The 16,016-nt window shown below is 40.6% G+C and overlaps 1 protein-coding gene across 2 annotated transcripts in view; it reads left to right on the top strand.

Moving 5' to 3' along the window:
- The first annotated feature begins 14,199 nt into the window (after nt 1–14,199).
- SUCO (SUN domain containing ossification factor) overlaps nt 14,200–16,016 on the top strand; it is an 86,769-nt gene continuing 84,952 nt past the window's right edge. For both annotated transcript variants that reach the window (XM_032393398.1, XM_032393397.1), the window contains exon 1: nt 14,200–14,357. In XM_032393398.1, coding sequence (XP_032249289.1) covers nt 14,296–14,357 — 62 coding nt within the window. In that variant the 5' untranslated portion in view covers nt 14,200–14,295. The remainder of the gene's footprint in view (nt 14,358–16,016) is intronic.

Raw genomic sequence — 16,016 nt, forward strand, 5'->3', positions numbered from 1 at the left:
TGTTTGTATTTTCCAAATTAAGTATCACTAGTATTTAAAAAATGATATCTAATAACACTTTAAAAATTAATGCATCAATTTCCTATGGGCATTCTGCTCACAAACCTTCTGGTGGGAAGACAGGATTACCTCTCCTAGTTTATGCTTACAAGAGACCAGTAGATTATAATTTTTGTTTTTCTCACAGAAATGTGGGGCCAAATTTCCATGATCAATACTTTGTTCAGTATGTTAGGTAGCCTTTGTATTCTGTTTCTTTTATCAAATTAGCCGTTATTCCAGTTATCTTCTGTGTGATAAAATTATCCCAAAACTTTGTGGTATAAAAACAATACTTTATTATGTGTATGGATTCTGTGGATCAGGTATAAAGAAGGGCACATGGGGATGATTTGTCTTTGCTCTATAATGTTTGAGCCCTCAGCTCGAAGATTAAGTGGTCTGGGGTAACTTGACAGCCAGAGGCTGGAAATATCTGAAGATTCATTGGTTGTTGACTGGAATATAAAATGAGGCTATCGGTCAGAATACCCCCTCTCCATGTCATCTGGGCTTCCTTATAATATGGAGGCTGTGTTCAAAGGGTGAGTGTCCAAGAAAGAGAGAGATCCAAGCAGAGTCTGTATCTTTTATGACTAAGCCTTGGAAATCACACAGCCTTACTTTTGACACATTCTATTTGTCAACGGAGTCACAAAGCCCACGCTGCCCCCTCCCCTCTAGTTTCAAGGGGAGTAGAAATAGACTCTGTCTCTTGATGAGGGGGTGGTGGTGGTGACAAGGTTCCAGAAGAGGTTATGGGACTGGATAAGTTCTGGTGAGACTTTTTGGAAAACACAATATACCACAGCCATTGTCACACTTTCTCCTGCAACTAAGTCAGTTGCCCCCAGTTATTACTGAAAAGGGCAGATGAGCCACAGATTTTTCAGGCCCAGAGCTATTTCAGATGGCAAGAGACTTTGTTTGAATGATACCAAGAGTTTGCTGCAAGTTGCTTTCCCACTAGAGAAAGTAAAGTCATTGAATGAATGACTTTATCATTGAAATGGTTTGGTTTATAGCCTGGGAACCACTGTTGATTTTATTAATATGCTGACCAAGGCAAGAAAGTTCTGCTGAGACAGTCTCATTGAAGTTGACATTCTATATTTCTAAATAAAGCTAGAAAGTCATTACTTGGGTGTGAGAGGACAAAATGGACTCAACATAGGGAATTTGGGAAAAAAAGCAGGAGAGAAGGAATGCTAGTACATGAGGGAGAGAGGACTGGTGGCAGGAGCTTTTCTAGTATCTTCCATTCACCTTTGCCATGTAGGAAATCTTAGATGATAGTAGTTGGATCTTGGTGGGCAGAAGATAGCAGAATAACCTCCAAGCAACAACAAAATGAATTAAGCCACCATAATTATCAGCAGCTTCCTGCTTTGTCACTAATATACAATCTGATTAATTTCAACTCAAAAAATATGTATTTTACACTTATTATGTGCCTACTTTAGGTCTGTGAGAAGCATAGGTGAAATGAAAACATAATACTCTGCTATCACAAAGAGTCCTTGTCAGGGCGAGGGAGTCAAAGGAGAACCATATATATAATATATTTCACTTTTTCACCCTAAAATGTGAATGTGAGTTGTCAATCAGAGCAGTGGTACAGCTTAAACACTGAATGAGATCAGAATAAATAATGTTTACCAAGTTTTCCTGCAGCCACACTTTTAGTACAGAACAATGGACATGTTTATCTAGTCTTGTGAAAATGTCTCAAGGAGCCCAGAGACAAATGTTTTATTTTTTTAAATTGATTTTATTTATTTATTTGAGAGAGAGCAAGAGAGAGAGCGAGCACGAGCAGGGAGAGGGGTCCCTGCTGAGCAGGGAGCCCGACATGGGGCTCAAACCCAGGACCCCGGGATCATGACCTAAGCCAAAGGCAGACGCTTAACCGACTGAGCCACCCAGGCGCCCCGAGAGGAATGTTTTAGAACAGTGTTTCCTCATTTATCTGACAATAAAAGTCATCTATTAAGTACAGATTTCCCAGTCCTGCTCCTAAACATTCTGATTCTGTTTATCTAGGGTAGGCTTAGGAAACTACTTTCACAGAGGATTCTATTAAAAGGAAAATTTGGGAAATTGAGATTTAGGAGAAATTGCAATTGACAAAAGAGGAGTGAAAACCCAAAGAACTGTTCCAGCAGGTAAGAGAAAAATAGAAGCACAGCTAACTAGGTACTTTGTGCACCTTTTACAAGTTGAGTCTACACTGACAACATTGCACTGTAAAAAATAAATTAATAAAATAAAATTAACAAAAAAGAAATTACTTCAAAATATTCTGTCCACCTATTAAGGTTTTTTTTTTCAGCAAATGTGAGTCTCTGACTGAAAAGTAGATATAGCTTATTGTAATTGTGCAAATAAATGCATCTCATTAATTTTTTAGTCTATAACTAGGTTCTGAAAAAAGGTAAGATTGAAAATATGTAATGTTTCAGGGTGCTTGGCTGGCTCAGTTGGTGGAACATCTGACTCTTGATCTTGGGGTTGTGAGTTCAAACCCCACATTGGGTGTAGGGACTACTTAAAAAAAATGAAAACATGTAATATTTAAAATTAACCAAAATTACCTTAAAGAATGTAAAATTTAAATTCTAGTTATAGTGATCACAAATCACTTTCTTCTTCATTCCTATTCTTCAAAATAAGCATTTTTCCTTTCAAAGTCCTTAATTTTTCTTTCCCATTGGGAAATGGGACTATACTGACAATCCTTCTAAAGTCCAATTAAGGCCGAATGTTTACAAACATTCAAAACAAGTCAGACTTTCATATCCCATCTCACACGTTATATAATGAGGATTATATTGCTCACCCCTAGACTTGGGGTTCTTTGGTCTGTTTTAGTGTTAAATGAAAGAATGCACACAAAAGCTCGACCTCTGTGTAGAAGATGCTCGAGACATTTAAATATCGCATTTCATGAATCTTCGCCATCACCATCATGATCATCCTCACAGTTACACTTGATTGAATAGCTCCTTTGTGCCAAGAATAATGCCAAATGCTGTGGAGGACACAGAGATGAAATAAGATACACTTCCCGTCCCTCCAGGGAAGGACATGCTAACTGCGGTGCAAGTAAAAAGGTAATCATCCAGGCTCGGGAAGATCACAAAGCGGAGGGCTTGCAGAGGGTTGGACAATGGGAAAAGACTTCATGGAGATAGTGGCTTTGCAGCTCGCCTACAAAACGTTTCTATATTCCATATTCTCAACAGTTTCTCAGCCTCCCCTAGAAGCATCACTGTTACCCTTCCTTAATTATTTGGTGATGTGAAATGATTCATGTTTAATGCTTTCCTAGGGAACAGACTTTCCTAGTGAGCTCAACTAAGTTGTTTGAGTGAATTCAGTGTAAGGAACTGAGAGGTGCACACTGGAAGGAAACACGAAGGCTCTTGGATACCAGTTTACCTGAATGTCGGGTCATGTGGATTCTTTAACGATTTCCAGACTGACACACTTTAATATCACATGAGCTCCCTGTGCAATACAAAGAGGGAAAATTACTTGATCCATATAATGATTTTCACGATTCAGGCCTCAAAACAGGATAATGGCTGCATAACCGAGATAAAGTAAGTGTTCCTCAATTATCCATAATTGCTTCACTTTGTAGAACCATTAGAAATACGGTTTTAAAATAGATGCAAATAACAGAGGGAAGGAGAACATGTCAGGCAAGGAAAAGATTATAAACCTGACTAGATGGTTTTGAAGGCATCGGCAGCAAAGAGAGTTCTAGAAACACTTTCGGGTTCTCAGAGACAAATAATCCGTAGCAAAGTGTCCATTCGCCCTACATCTCCTCATTTTATTATCTCCTTGCATTCTCTTCCGATTTTCAAGTCTAGTGACTGAACGGAACAATTGGAAAATGGACACATCCCAGTAGACTGTGTCCTTTGGGCCATATATTCAGTATAGATGAACGGAAAGGAAAAAATATTAAAGCATTTAAAATATGAACTTATTTTGCCACAAGTCACCAACATTATGATAAAGCATCTGATTTTTTTTTTTTTTTTAAGTTCAAAGTTACCTACGCCCAAGAGAGTCGGACAGTTCAGACAAAGTTAGGAAAAATAGCGATTCCCCGCTGGCCTCCTCCTGCTTCTCCCTGTTCAGAAAATCCCACCGCTTCCCTCTCTTATAGTCAATTGTTATACTGTTTACCTGCATGCCCTAAATTGCATGTGTTATTATTCTTTGTTTTGGCTTTTCCAAGTTTCAGGCAATACTGATTCGCCGTCTGCCGTGGAAGCTGAGGATTTTGCTCTTTCTCCTTTTCCCTGACCGATAACACCGACCATCCAATCCTCCCATCCTTCTGATGTAGTTATATCATAATTTTGGTTACATTAGTTTTTATTGTTATTGAGATCATGCAAACACTATTCACAGATGAATCTGTCCCACATAGCTCTGTTTTCTAAATTGTTTGGTTTCGTTTTAGTTTTCTAAATGATTTTCGCTAATCAGCTGTCTTTCCATGATTGTCCAAATTTCCTCACAAATCTCTCAGATGCAGTAGATGTTCTATCGATGCCATCTTCCTGAAAAGGTCTATCCAAGTGCCTTCTGATTTGCTCTAATCTGCAGTGGCTGCTTCCTACTCGGGGTACTCAGTAGCCGTGCTGGGTTCTTCCTTTGCTATCACCTGGGGATCCCCCTCACCTTTTTTCTTCTGGGTTGGATTTCATGTCTTCTGTATCAAGTGTCTTCTCTTTTGGTTTCCTATCTTGTTTCAGTAGAGCAAAATCTCCTGTCATGAGATATGGTGCATAGCTGGTAACCTTCTTGAGATCTTTCCTATCTCCAAACGGCTTTATTCCCCTAACATTGATGGCTTCGTTGAACATAGAATTCTTGGTTGGAAATGACTTTCTTTCAGGATTTTGAAGACATTGCTCCACTGCCTTTCAACTTCCTGTCTACATGTAGAGAAGTCCTAAACTATTCTCACTGATGATTCTTTGGGCATAGTCTGTTTCTCCCCTATCTTTAAAACTTCTGTGATTTCCTTTTTGCCTCCAATATTCTCAGATTTCACAAAGATGTGCCTCAGGGTTGATCATTTTTTTTTAAAGATTTTATTTATGTATTTGAGAGACAGAGAGTGTGTGTGAGAGAGAGAGGGAGCGCACAAGCAGGGGGAGGGGCAGAGGGAGAGGGAAGAATCGACTCCCTGCTGATCAGGGAGCCCGAGGTGGGGCTGGATCCCGGGATCCTGAGATCATGACCTGAGCTGCGAAGGCAGACACTTAACCAACTGAGCCACCCAGGCGCCCCAGTGTTGATCATTTTTATCCAGTGTGCTAGGGCACTTTCAGTTTGGAAACTCTAGGAAAATGTCTTGAAGTTGTTTATGCCTTCACTCTTCTATTATGGCTACCCTGGACCTCCTTCATTAGTCCTTTGCCTTTTTGCCTACTTTCTGGGCAATTTCTTTAATTTTATCTTCCAGTTTTTCTCTTGAGTTTTTTTATTTGTTTTTGCATCTTTACTTTATAAAAGACCTTTGTTGTTGTTGTTGTTTTTGACTGGTTCCTTTTTTAGAGTCTCCCGTTCCTGCCTTATGGTGGCAATGTCTGGCACTGGTAGAATTTCTTTTTTTAAGGTTTCTTCTCACTGCATATTCTTTTTCTTCTACTCCAAGTTTATATTTCCGTGTTTGTTTTAGATTTTTTTTTTTTTTTTCGGCTGGCAATCATTTTCTTTCGGCTGGCAATCATTTTCTTTTTGGCTGGTAATCATTAGTTGTCTGTTCCTTTTAAGAGTGGGGCACTAAAAAGCTTATTGGATACTCTGAGCACGTGGCTGGACTTGACTATGATCTTTCCACGGCCTGAATTGGTTGAGAAAACTCAGGTGTCAGTATCTTTTAGGTCCCTCTTAGAATAATCACATTCTCCAGAGAAGACTCTTCTAATCTTCTGCCTGGAGAGGGAGAGACTGGCTGCCAATACCGGAAAAGGGCTGGGGTTTCAGAATCAAGTGTGTGTTCATTCCATCCTCAAATTGCTATTATACAATTTTTAAAAAATATAGAAAAGTTGAAGGGATGGTACAATGGCCACCTGTATCTCCTCCACCTAGATTTGACAATGGCGAACAGTTGGCCACATTTCTTCTTGCTCTCCCCCTCTCTCTGAACCTTTGAAGGTAAGATGCTGTTATCATGACATTTCACTCAAATATTTCAGCATAAATTTCCTCAAAATAAGGACATTTTCTCTATAACTGCAATGGCATTAATTTATCTAATAAAAATAACAATAATTTATCATTTAATGATCAGTCCTTATTCAAATTTCCCCAACCACATATTCTTATTTTTTTGCAGGTATTCCTGCCTTAAATTATGCTAGGCGTTCCTCGATCCAAGGGATTGATCCCCAATCAATCCTCTCCTGATAATAAATCCAGTCTTTTGCTAGAGGTAGGAGAAGAGTAGTCATCTAGCCATGTAGAGTGGAGGAAGGTCTCTATTTCTTAATTTGCAACCCTTTCCCCACTATCACCACCACCAAACACGTATACCTTTAACGTCACTTCCAGGAGTGCTTGGTGTCATTTCCTGAATGAGCTGTTTGGGGATTCTGTATCACAAACTGGGTCATTTTTTGCCATTTCCTATTGCTAAATTAGGATTTAGTTTTCTCATGTCTGCTGTGTTGAGGATGGTTATATTATTTATTTTTCAAGCCAGAACACATTTGAAAGTAAAATTCTCTCTCTCTCCCACTGGCTCTCTCTCTCTCAAATAAATACATCTTTTTTTTTTTTTTTAAAAGAAAGTAAAAGTTGATACTATTATTAATTATGCCAGGACTGTTAACAGGGGTAAACCGGACTGTCCTTGGAAGACGAGCAAATGGTTACTTTAGGATGTCGTTTTCTACCTATCTGCTTTCCAACTTCAAAGCTGTGTTCTAGTCCCTTCATCTGCTTGCCCCATTCTTGTGCCTTTATCTGCAAACAAACAAACCCTTTCCTGTTGTCTTATGGGGTTTTGTAAGTAGAAGTAATGGTATATGTTCACTTGCATTATCTCTATCCAAGTTAATTATCTTGAACTCTCTTCGATCACTTTGTACTTGCACCACATTTTGTTATTTTAATGTTCTTCAATGCCTTGACTGCTCTTTAAAATCATCACATGACTTAAAGTGAGGTGTTTTATATGAGTTTAATAAATATCTACTTATTTTATTTGATTAGAGCTCACCATCACTGTTTATTTCATACATAGAATACCAAGTAAGTGTCAAGCAGACCAAAAAATAGAAAGCATATGATTATTAAGGTAGTTTTTAGTTAGACTCTAGGATTTATTGTTCTTTATACCTGAAATAACTTCTCCTCACATTTCTGTGAAAATCCTAGTCATCTGTTAAGGTCCACCTCAAATCTGCCTTCTCCTTGAAGTCTCCCCTGATAATTTCCTCAGAAGAAAAAAAAAAGGAATTTTCTTTTCCTCTAAAATCGTGTGACACCCACAATTTATGTTATATTATATACACAGGCATGCGTGTACACACACATATATATCACTGAAACAAGAGTACCTGAAAAATACTTCCCCTTACTGAGAAACACTCTGATATTTTTTAAATTATAATCTTTTACTTTTTAAAAAGTACTGATGGACTACCTAAACATTGATTTCTTTACTCTCTAATGAATTGTGACCCACGATTTAAAAAACGTTGTCCTGGGGGGTGCCTGGGTGGCTCAGTCGGTTCAAGAGCCAACTCTGGATTTTGGCTCAGGTCACGATCCCAGGGTCCTGGAATTGAGCCCCAGAGCGGGCTCTGTGCTCAAGGGGGAGTCTGCTTGAGGATTCTCTCTCTTTCTCTCTCCCTGTCCCTCTGCTCCTCCCCCCCCCCCCGCACTCACTCTCTCTCTCTCAAATAAATAAACCAATCTTTAAAAAGACATTGCCCTAGTGCAGTGCTTCTTAACCTTGTGATCCATGTATACAACTCACTGGTCCATGAACTTGGGTGGAAAAATAATTACATCTTTATTTTCACAACCTTTTACTGAAATTTAAAATTACCTCTTATGAATATAAGATAACTAATCTTAACAGTATTAACAATATCTATAACTTTGTCACTAATAAAAACTCAGATATTTTCATATCACATTATACATATAGGATTCTTGAAATATCTTTTATACTCATCAATGCTTTGGAATTATTGAAGTTACCTGACCTGCTGCTAAGTCTTGTTATTTAAAGCATTAAAAAAATACATATGTTACTGTATCACAAATTTGCTTTGTAATATTTTGATGATTGTATTTCACTATAGTTGTTTTCACTATTGTTTCCTTTGTAATCTATTATTTTACTTTATACCTTTATAAACATTCTGAGAAAGGATCAATGGGCAGCATCAGATCACCAAAGAGGTACAGTCTGGAAGAAGGTTAAGAAACCTGCTAAGATGCTGTGAGTTTCCTGGAGGCAAATAGCTGTTGCAGTGCCTTTCATATAAGAAAGGCTCAACAAATATTTATTGAACACATTATTTCTCCAGGTTACTCAGGAGTAATTTAAATCTGAAAAATTCTAGCTAAAGTCAAACAGTGTTATGCTAAAAAAAACTAATTTGGCTATTTGTAGTGGAAGAGATAGTTGGCAGGGTTAGTTAATTGCATAAAACCTTCACATCCTAGGGGCTTGCTACTCCCAGGAATTTAAATTATAGGGCAGATTGTAATTCAGTATGAGTAGATACATGAAGTAATAGCTAAGTTAAAACATACTTCTTGGGCCCCTGTAATAAAAAAAAAAAAATCCATTGGGTTTTATATATACAACATATGACCTCTTGCATAAGGAATTCATACACTGTGTGGAGAGACAGAACATCATGAGGACAGAGAACGCAGGTGTTTCAGGAGATGGCAAGCAGTATAGTTTGGTGAGGAGGTTGAGTCATGAAAGGAAATAGTGGGGACTAAGTCTTGAAACCTCAACTGGGTTGGATTATGGAAAGCTCCAGCCAGCCCAAGGAGGCAAGACTTTATTCAACAAGAATTTAAGTCCTTTTGGAGATTTTTCCATCAAAACAAGGATATGATGTAGGTAATGTTTTAGGAAGCTTCATTTGAGACCACGATTCAGCAGGTGCTGAAGGGCGCAGCAGTTAGAACGCCTAACATGTTGTCTTCAGTTGCTGCTTTTCTCTTCCTATTTGGAATCTTGTCTTTGTAAGCGCTTGCTAGATACTTGTACCAGATCCTCAAATTCAATACTATACCTCCAACCAAAACTTCCCAGCGAACCTGCAACTCCTGACTTTCTTATTCATGTAATGACCACACTCTGTCCTCAAAACCATCTTTAATTTCTTCCTATCACCCACTTACTGAGTTATCCTTCCTCTGGCTGATTCCATTAATAGCTTATTAAACTCATGTATCCTCAAAATAGACATATATGATAGAAGATTAAATTTGGGATCATAAAGTAGAACATTTTTTAAAGGGAAATGTTATACTTTGTTGCTTGCAGTATAAAAAGAAGTTAACAAGCCAACATTGCAGGTTTTGATTCTATCTGTTAAGGGACTGAGTTCTCAGGCTGTCCTAGAGAAGAAGTTTATTTTCTTATCATCAAGTTCTACCTTTACCTCCTGAAGTGGCCATATTATTAGTGCTCTGTTAAGGTAGATTTGACAATGTAGTTTAGGATCCCTATAGATAAGGATAATAAATAAAACAGGTTTAAGCTATTTTGTGCATATAGTTACACACACTCAAAGAAGCAACAACAAATGGAGTGGGGACAAACAGGAAGCAAGCTCTGTTTGTACTATATGTACATGTAGTTAACATCTTAAGTGCTCATTGCCACATTCATCCTTCTTTTCATCTGGTTTAGTCCCCTTTATTGTCTATTTGTCTTTCTCAATTCCCTGACCTTTCTTTCACTGATTTCAAGGGAACTTTTGTCCTAACTGGCTTTTACCTTGGAAACATCTGATATCATTGAGCCTCAGCTGTTCCTCTTAAAGATACATAGTATCGCAGCATTGAAAGAGGCAGATAACATTTTGATTAATTCAAAATATGTCAAGGCTTGGGCACCTGGGTGGCTCAGTTGGCTAAGCGACTGCCTTCGGCTCAGGTCATGATCCTGGAGTCCTGGGATCGAGTCCCGCATCGGGCTCCCTGCTCAGCAGGGGGTCTGCTTCTCCCTCTGACCCTCTTCCCTCTCGTGCTCTCTGTCTCTCATTCTCTCTCTAATAAATAAATAAAATCTTAAAAAAAAAAAAATATGTCAAGGCTTGCTTGTCAAATACCACCAACTTAAATCAGACAGATATTTTTTTTTCCTCTGGGGCTTCTTGAATATGATTTACATGTGAAAAAAGACAAAGAGATGAGATGGCCAGAGGAGTTGGCTCCTTTTCTGAGATCTGCAGGTTCTTTCTCACTATCAGCAGAGTATCTAATCTTTTTTTTCTTTTTAAAGATTTTATTTATTTATTTGTCAGAGAGAGAGAGAGAGAGAGAGAGTGCACAAGCAGGGGGAGCAGCAGGCAGAGGGAGAAGCAGGCTCCCAGCTAAGCAAGGAGCCCAACGCAACACTCGATCCCTGGGATCATGACCTGAGCCGAAGGCAGATGCTTAACCGACTGAACCACCCAGGTATCTGATCTTTATCAGGGCAGAGACTTGAGCTGTCCAGAGTTTCTGGACAACATTTAGGAATGAAGAACTCATGTTCGTCAGGCAATTTAGTCCTTGGTGACTTCCAGAATAATCCTAGGTTCTGCAGTGCACATGTGTGGTCAGTGATTTATAGGTTTATAGGTTTTATTGAGTTAGGAGATTCTGTTATAGCAGAGTTTCCTCAAGCTTTGTACTTTTGACTTTTCAGGCCAAATAATTTTTTGTCTTGTGCATTGTAGGATGTAGCATCCCTGGTTTCTACCCACTAGATGTGGCACTTCCTCAGCTGTAACAACCAAAAATGTCTCCAAATATTGTCATTTTTCCCCCCAAGGGGAAAAATTGCCCCTGGTTGAGAACCACTGTGGTATAGTGAAGAGGTGGTGGATGGTAGTTTCTTAGCCCATGTCTTAAAGATTTTCTATATTCTTTCTTGCCATTCTTTGGCATATGTTATACTTTAAATATGGTTGCATTTATCTATGCTAAATTTATTTTGTAATTCAAACTAATTTTCTTGTTATATTTATCTATTGAGTAACAAACTTTCCTCCCTTATGTTTAACAACCATGTAGAAAAACATCCATTTTTTCAAAGGTCAACTCCATGGAACTTCTCTTATTCTCACTATCTGAAGTCTTAAAACAAGGAAGAACTAACACAAATAGAAAGTCAGGTGAAGAAGCTAATTTAGGGGGAAGATGAGTCCTATTATATTCAGGGAAGATTTGAAGTGATGGTAGAATATCTAAATGTGTGTCAAGCAACTGCTTGAAGAGAGGTTGGGCTATAGACCTGGGAGTCAACGGATAGTTATGAACTGAAATTATGAAGTACCCATTGAAAAATGAAAAAGCTCAGATGACTGAAGACTAAACCTTAACATGAAACTATGGAAATGAAGCTAGCAGAAAGAAAAAAAGGATATTTATTGATTGAAATAGTGAAAGCTAATGATTGAATAGGTGAATGACAACCTTGCCACAGGGGTATCAATAAAGCCCAATGGTAGGAAAAAGTCAGAAAGAAGGAAGAAACAAAAGAAGAAGGAAAGAAAGAAAGAAAGAAAGAAAGAAAGAAAGAAAGAAAGAAAGAAAAAGAAAAAGAGAGTGAGAAAGAAAAAGAGAGAGAAAGTAAAAGAGAAAGAAAAATTCTGTCTACCAGTTGTATATTTCAGAAGATCATTACAGGGACTTGTGGAAAAGTAGTGGGTGGGCTTGTGGTTTGGAGTGAGAAAGATAGGGAATAGAAAAGGTGCTTGGTAACTTGCCAGTCTTGAGATAAGCATGTATTCTAATCAGACTTCCTTGGCTATAATCCACTGAGGATCACCGGGGGAGCACCTGTTCCTTATCCTGAACAAAGTAATTCCTAGAATGAAAGGAAAAGTGTGCTCAACATGGTCAAGAATGTCAAATAATCCCCATCTTTCTATTGTCCCTACCTTCTTTTTAACTTTTGTAGCAATCATTTGCTACTGCTCTTGAGTAGGACAAATGCTTGCCTACTGCAAGGATAAATAGAGATGAAAGGATTTTATTGTTATATACTAAAAGTGGTATCAGCAGATCATTGGAACTGTTACCTAATTATTGCCAGAAAAATTAGTTTCCATATCATCATTTATAGAATTTAAAAATATATCCAGTTGACTTATATCAAGACTCTTAGAATGGGTCAAATCATTCAGGTCCCTGGGAATATAATTACCAATCAATTCAACTTAAAAGGTTCATAAGGAAATTTCGTTTCAAATTTAAGCATTTTACTAAGGTGTTTTATTTTTTCCCCTACGGCCACATGGGCAATACGTGACCTATGCTCTAATACTATTTGCTTCAAACATTTTTTTTTCCCACTAAACATTATCCCATGTTCCACAGCACAGACAATTGGAGCCTCTATTCCCCCATTTGTCTGGCTGCTTTCTGGGGAAGAGAGTTTTGAATCTCCCGACAGTCAAGACAGAAAAAAAGGAAACCACTGAGTTGTACTTTTATATTTCTTATCTAATAAAAGAAGCATCCCTCGGTAGAGACTAACTTAGTGTCAGGGTCTGAAACGAATATATCACCAGAGACAGAGGATATATTAGGCCAGAGGCCAAACCTCTTCTCTGAGCAGAAGCTAACGCCTCTTCCTCTATACTCTCGGCCGTCTAAGAGAGCTACAAGAGGGGCTTGGGAAGAAAAGCGGTCAAACATTTTGGAATTTCAGGCAGAAACCGCTTCCGAGAGATCTTTAGGGACCCCAGTGGCATAAAAATCTAGAGTGGGCACACTGCTCGTTACTAAAGATTGAGAACCCCTTTTTCGCTCCGCACAGTAGCATAGGCGTGTGTACGTGACCGCCTTCCTCGCTTTCGGTGAACTCCAGGACTTGAGGCTCCCTCAACGGGACCCAAGTTTTCCTTTCCTTCCCCTTTGCGGTGCACCCTAAGCACGAATCTATTAGAATGCAGACCAAACCCGGCAACCCCAACACAGGAATCAGGGGCGCTGAAAATCTCCCCGAGACAGTGGAGAAGCAGCGAGAGACTTTCCGCTCCAACCAATCAGGTGAGAGGGAATCTTGGCCCCCCCCCCCCCCCCTTCCGCTTACCAATCAGCACCTAACTCGATGGGCCGCGCCCATCGACACCGGGAAAACACCTTTTAAATTTTATTAGTTATAGCTTTTTTTCCCCACCGTCATTCTAGGCCATCCATCCCACGAACTGTGCTCAAAAGTGGAGAACTGAATATAACAATTCCAAAGCTGGTCATTCTGGCGGTGTGAAGCGAAACTATAGACCTCTCCCATCAAAACTGTGATTCTAGGAGGGCTAGGGAAAGGGAACGGAGCGTTCCGGAGAACAAACTACAACTCCCAAGGGGCCTTGCGCGGACTCGGCGCGCCCTGGGCGAGGGGGCGGGCCATTGCAAAGAAGACCGCTGAGGGTCATGGGGCTCCTCTCCCACTTCCTGAACATGAGCCACTGACCCGGCGGACTTTGAGGTGGGCAGGGCTCTCGCGCTTTGTGTCCTCCCCGCTCCTCCGCCAGAGACGTCGGAGGGGGCGTGGCCCGCGCGGAGCCTGGTGGGGGCGCGAGCGCCGCGGGACGTGGGTGACGCGTCTTCTTCCAGCTCAGCGGAGTGTGAGGTGGCGCGGCCCCGCCGGCGATTGGCTGTTGAGAGAGGAGTAGGCCGCGGCCGTTGGTCGCCGGCAGCACGGAGGGAGAGCCGGGGCGGGCGGGGGCGATATGGGGCGTCAGTGGCGGCGGCGGCGGCTGGAGGAGGCGGGCGCGAACGAGCCAGCGGCTGCGGCAGTCCCCGGAGTCTTCCTGTGAAGCGCCCCTGTCGGCGCCTCCGTGGGCCCCTCGGAGAGGGCGGCCAGTAAGCGAGCCGCTGAGGAGCCGCTCCCCTAGCCCCGCAGCCCTTAGGACTCTCAATCCCATCCTGTCGTTCCTGCTCCAGCTCCTCCATCTTGGCCTCGGCAGTGGCGGCTGCCGGGAGGATGTGCCGCCTTCTGGCAGGGGGAAGAAGGAGGAGAAGATGAAGAAGTACCGCCGGGCCTTGGCCCTGGTCTCCTGCCTGTCTCTGTGCTCCCTGGTCTGGTGAGTCGCCGCGACAATACGGGAGTTTCCCAAGAGGGGAGAAGGGAGCAGCCCAGGTCACACCCCCAGATCATCTTGGCTTTCAGGGTGCGGGTCTCCCAGGCCTTTACGGAGCGACACACCGATTACTTCGCGCTGTCCCGCTGACTGGCCTGGCTGCGTTCTGTGCGGTTTCCACGGTGTGTTTTGGCATTTACAGAGACTAAGTGGGAGGGAAGGGTGCCTGAGTGGAAGGGACCACCTGAGTGCCTTTGTACTCAGTTACTTTGCCCCTTGGGGACGGTGGGGTGTTGGGGTAGTTCTCAGATAAATGCTAGGTAAGTTGCTCGGGTTTATTGCCAGCAACTCGCTTTCATAGTGTGATAAGGGGATGTGATGTGTGCCCGAGGTGCGATTTTAAAAACGTGATTGTCACGAGGGTGAGAGTAATGTACAAGCAGTAGTTCTGGGCATGTCTTACTGTCTTTGGCCTCCAGTACACTTGGGGTTGCTGTTCTTGGAAACTTTTGGGGGCGTTATGAAGCACTTTTCAAGGGGTAGATGATGAAAAGCCGTTGGTTTAGTACAGTGTCTTAGGTGTAGTGTGTACAGTAGGTTCTGCTGGTGTGGCTTGAATAATGTCCCTTAGTAATGGAGGTTAAGTCCTGTATTTTGAAGGCGGGAAGAGTGCTTTGTTCATAAAGTTTATGGACTTTCTGTTGATCCCTGGCACATTTGGGTATCTTTGAGGCGCAAAGAGACCTTGTCAGTAAAAGGATTGGTATCATTGTACTGGGAAAAGCCATTTTTTCCCTCCTAGGGAATTTCTTTAGAGATGTGTGACGTTAGCTGACTGAAAAGATGCTTCTTTAGTCAAAGCGATTTGCTCTTTATTAAAGTCTAGATAAACTGAGTCTCTTGTTTATTTCCGGAAAACCCCAACAATGTGTTCATTTTTTCTGTGCTTAATAGATTCCAAAGATATTGAAATTGTGGAGTTGTTGCTCACATAAAATAATAAAAGAGAGGAAAAGGAAAACACTTGCCTAGCTGAGGAATTTTGATTGGAAGATTGATAGAAGTTTTGGAGAACAAGACATTTGGCCTTTTGACTTTAATTCCAAACCCTTTTAATAGGGCCGCTGTCACCCTTTCTACTTTTTAGTATCATGTTGGGTACAAAGAAGTGCATGCAGGAGATGAGTCCACTCACCCCATTTTAAATTTAAATTTGTAGGTGAGATACCAAAACCTTGTGTTCACTTCCACCTTTTCCTGGGGGCTGCTTGGTAATTTACAGGATACATATCATTTCTTTCTTCTTTCTCCTTGATCTTGCCCAACTTTAGATTATGTTATTCTTCACCAGCACTTTCTGAAATGGCTCATAGGGCAAAGAGGTTACACTTTTCATTCAAGTTTAGAATGTACCAGTATCTCTGATTTTTTTTTTATTGAAATATATTTGACATTGTGTAAATGTCATTGTGGTATTGTGTAAATTTAAGATGTATAACATGTTGGCTTGATATATTTATGTATTGTAATATGATTGCCACTGTAGTGTTAGTTACCACTTTTATCATGTCACATAATTATCATTTCTTTTTTGTGGTTGGAATAATTATAACCTAGTCTCATAGTAAGTTTAATGATTGTCATACAGTATCATTATCTATA

The sequence above is a fragment of the Phoca vitulina genome, unplaced genomic scaffold (assembly GCF_004348235.1).
Source record: "Phoca vitulina isolate PV1807 unplaced genomic scaffold, GSC_HSeal_1.0 scaffold73, whole genome shotgun sequence".
Lineage (NCBI taxonomy): Eukaryota > Metazoa > Chordata > Mammalia > Carnivora > Phocidae > Phoca > Phoca vitulina.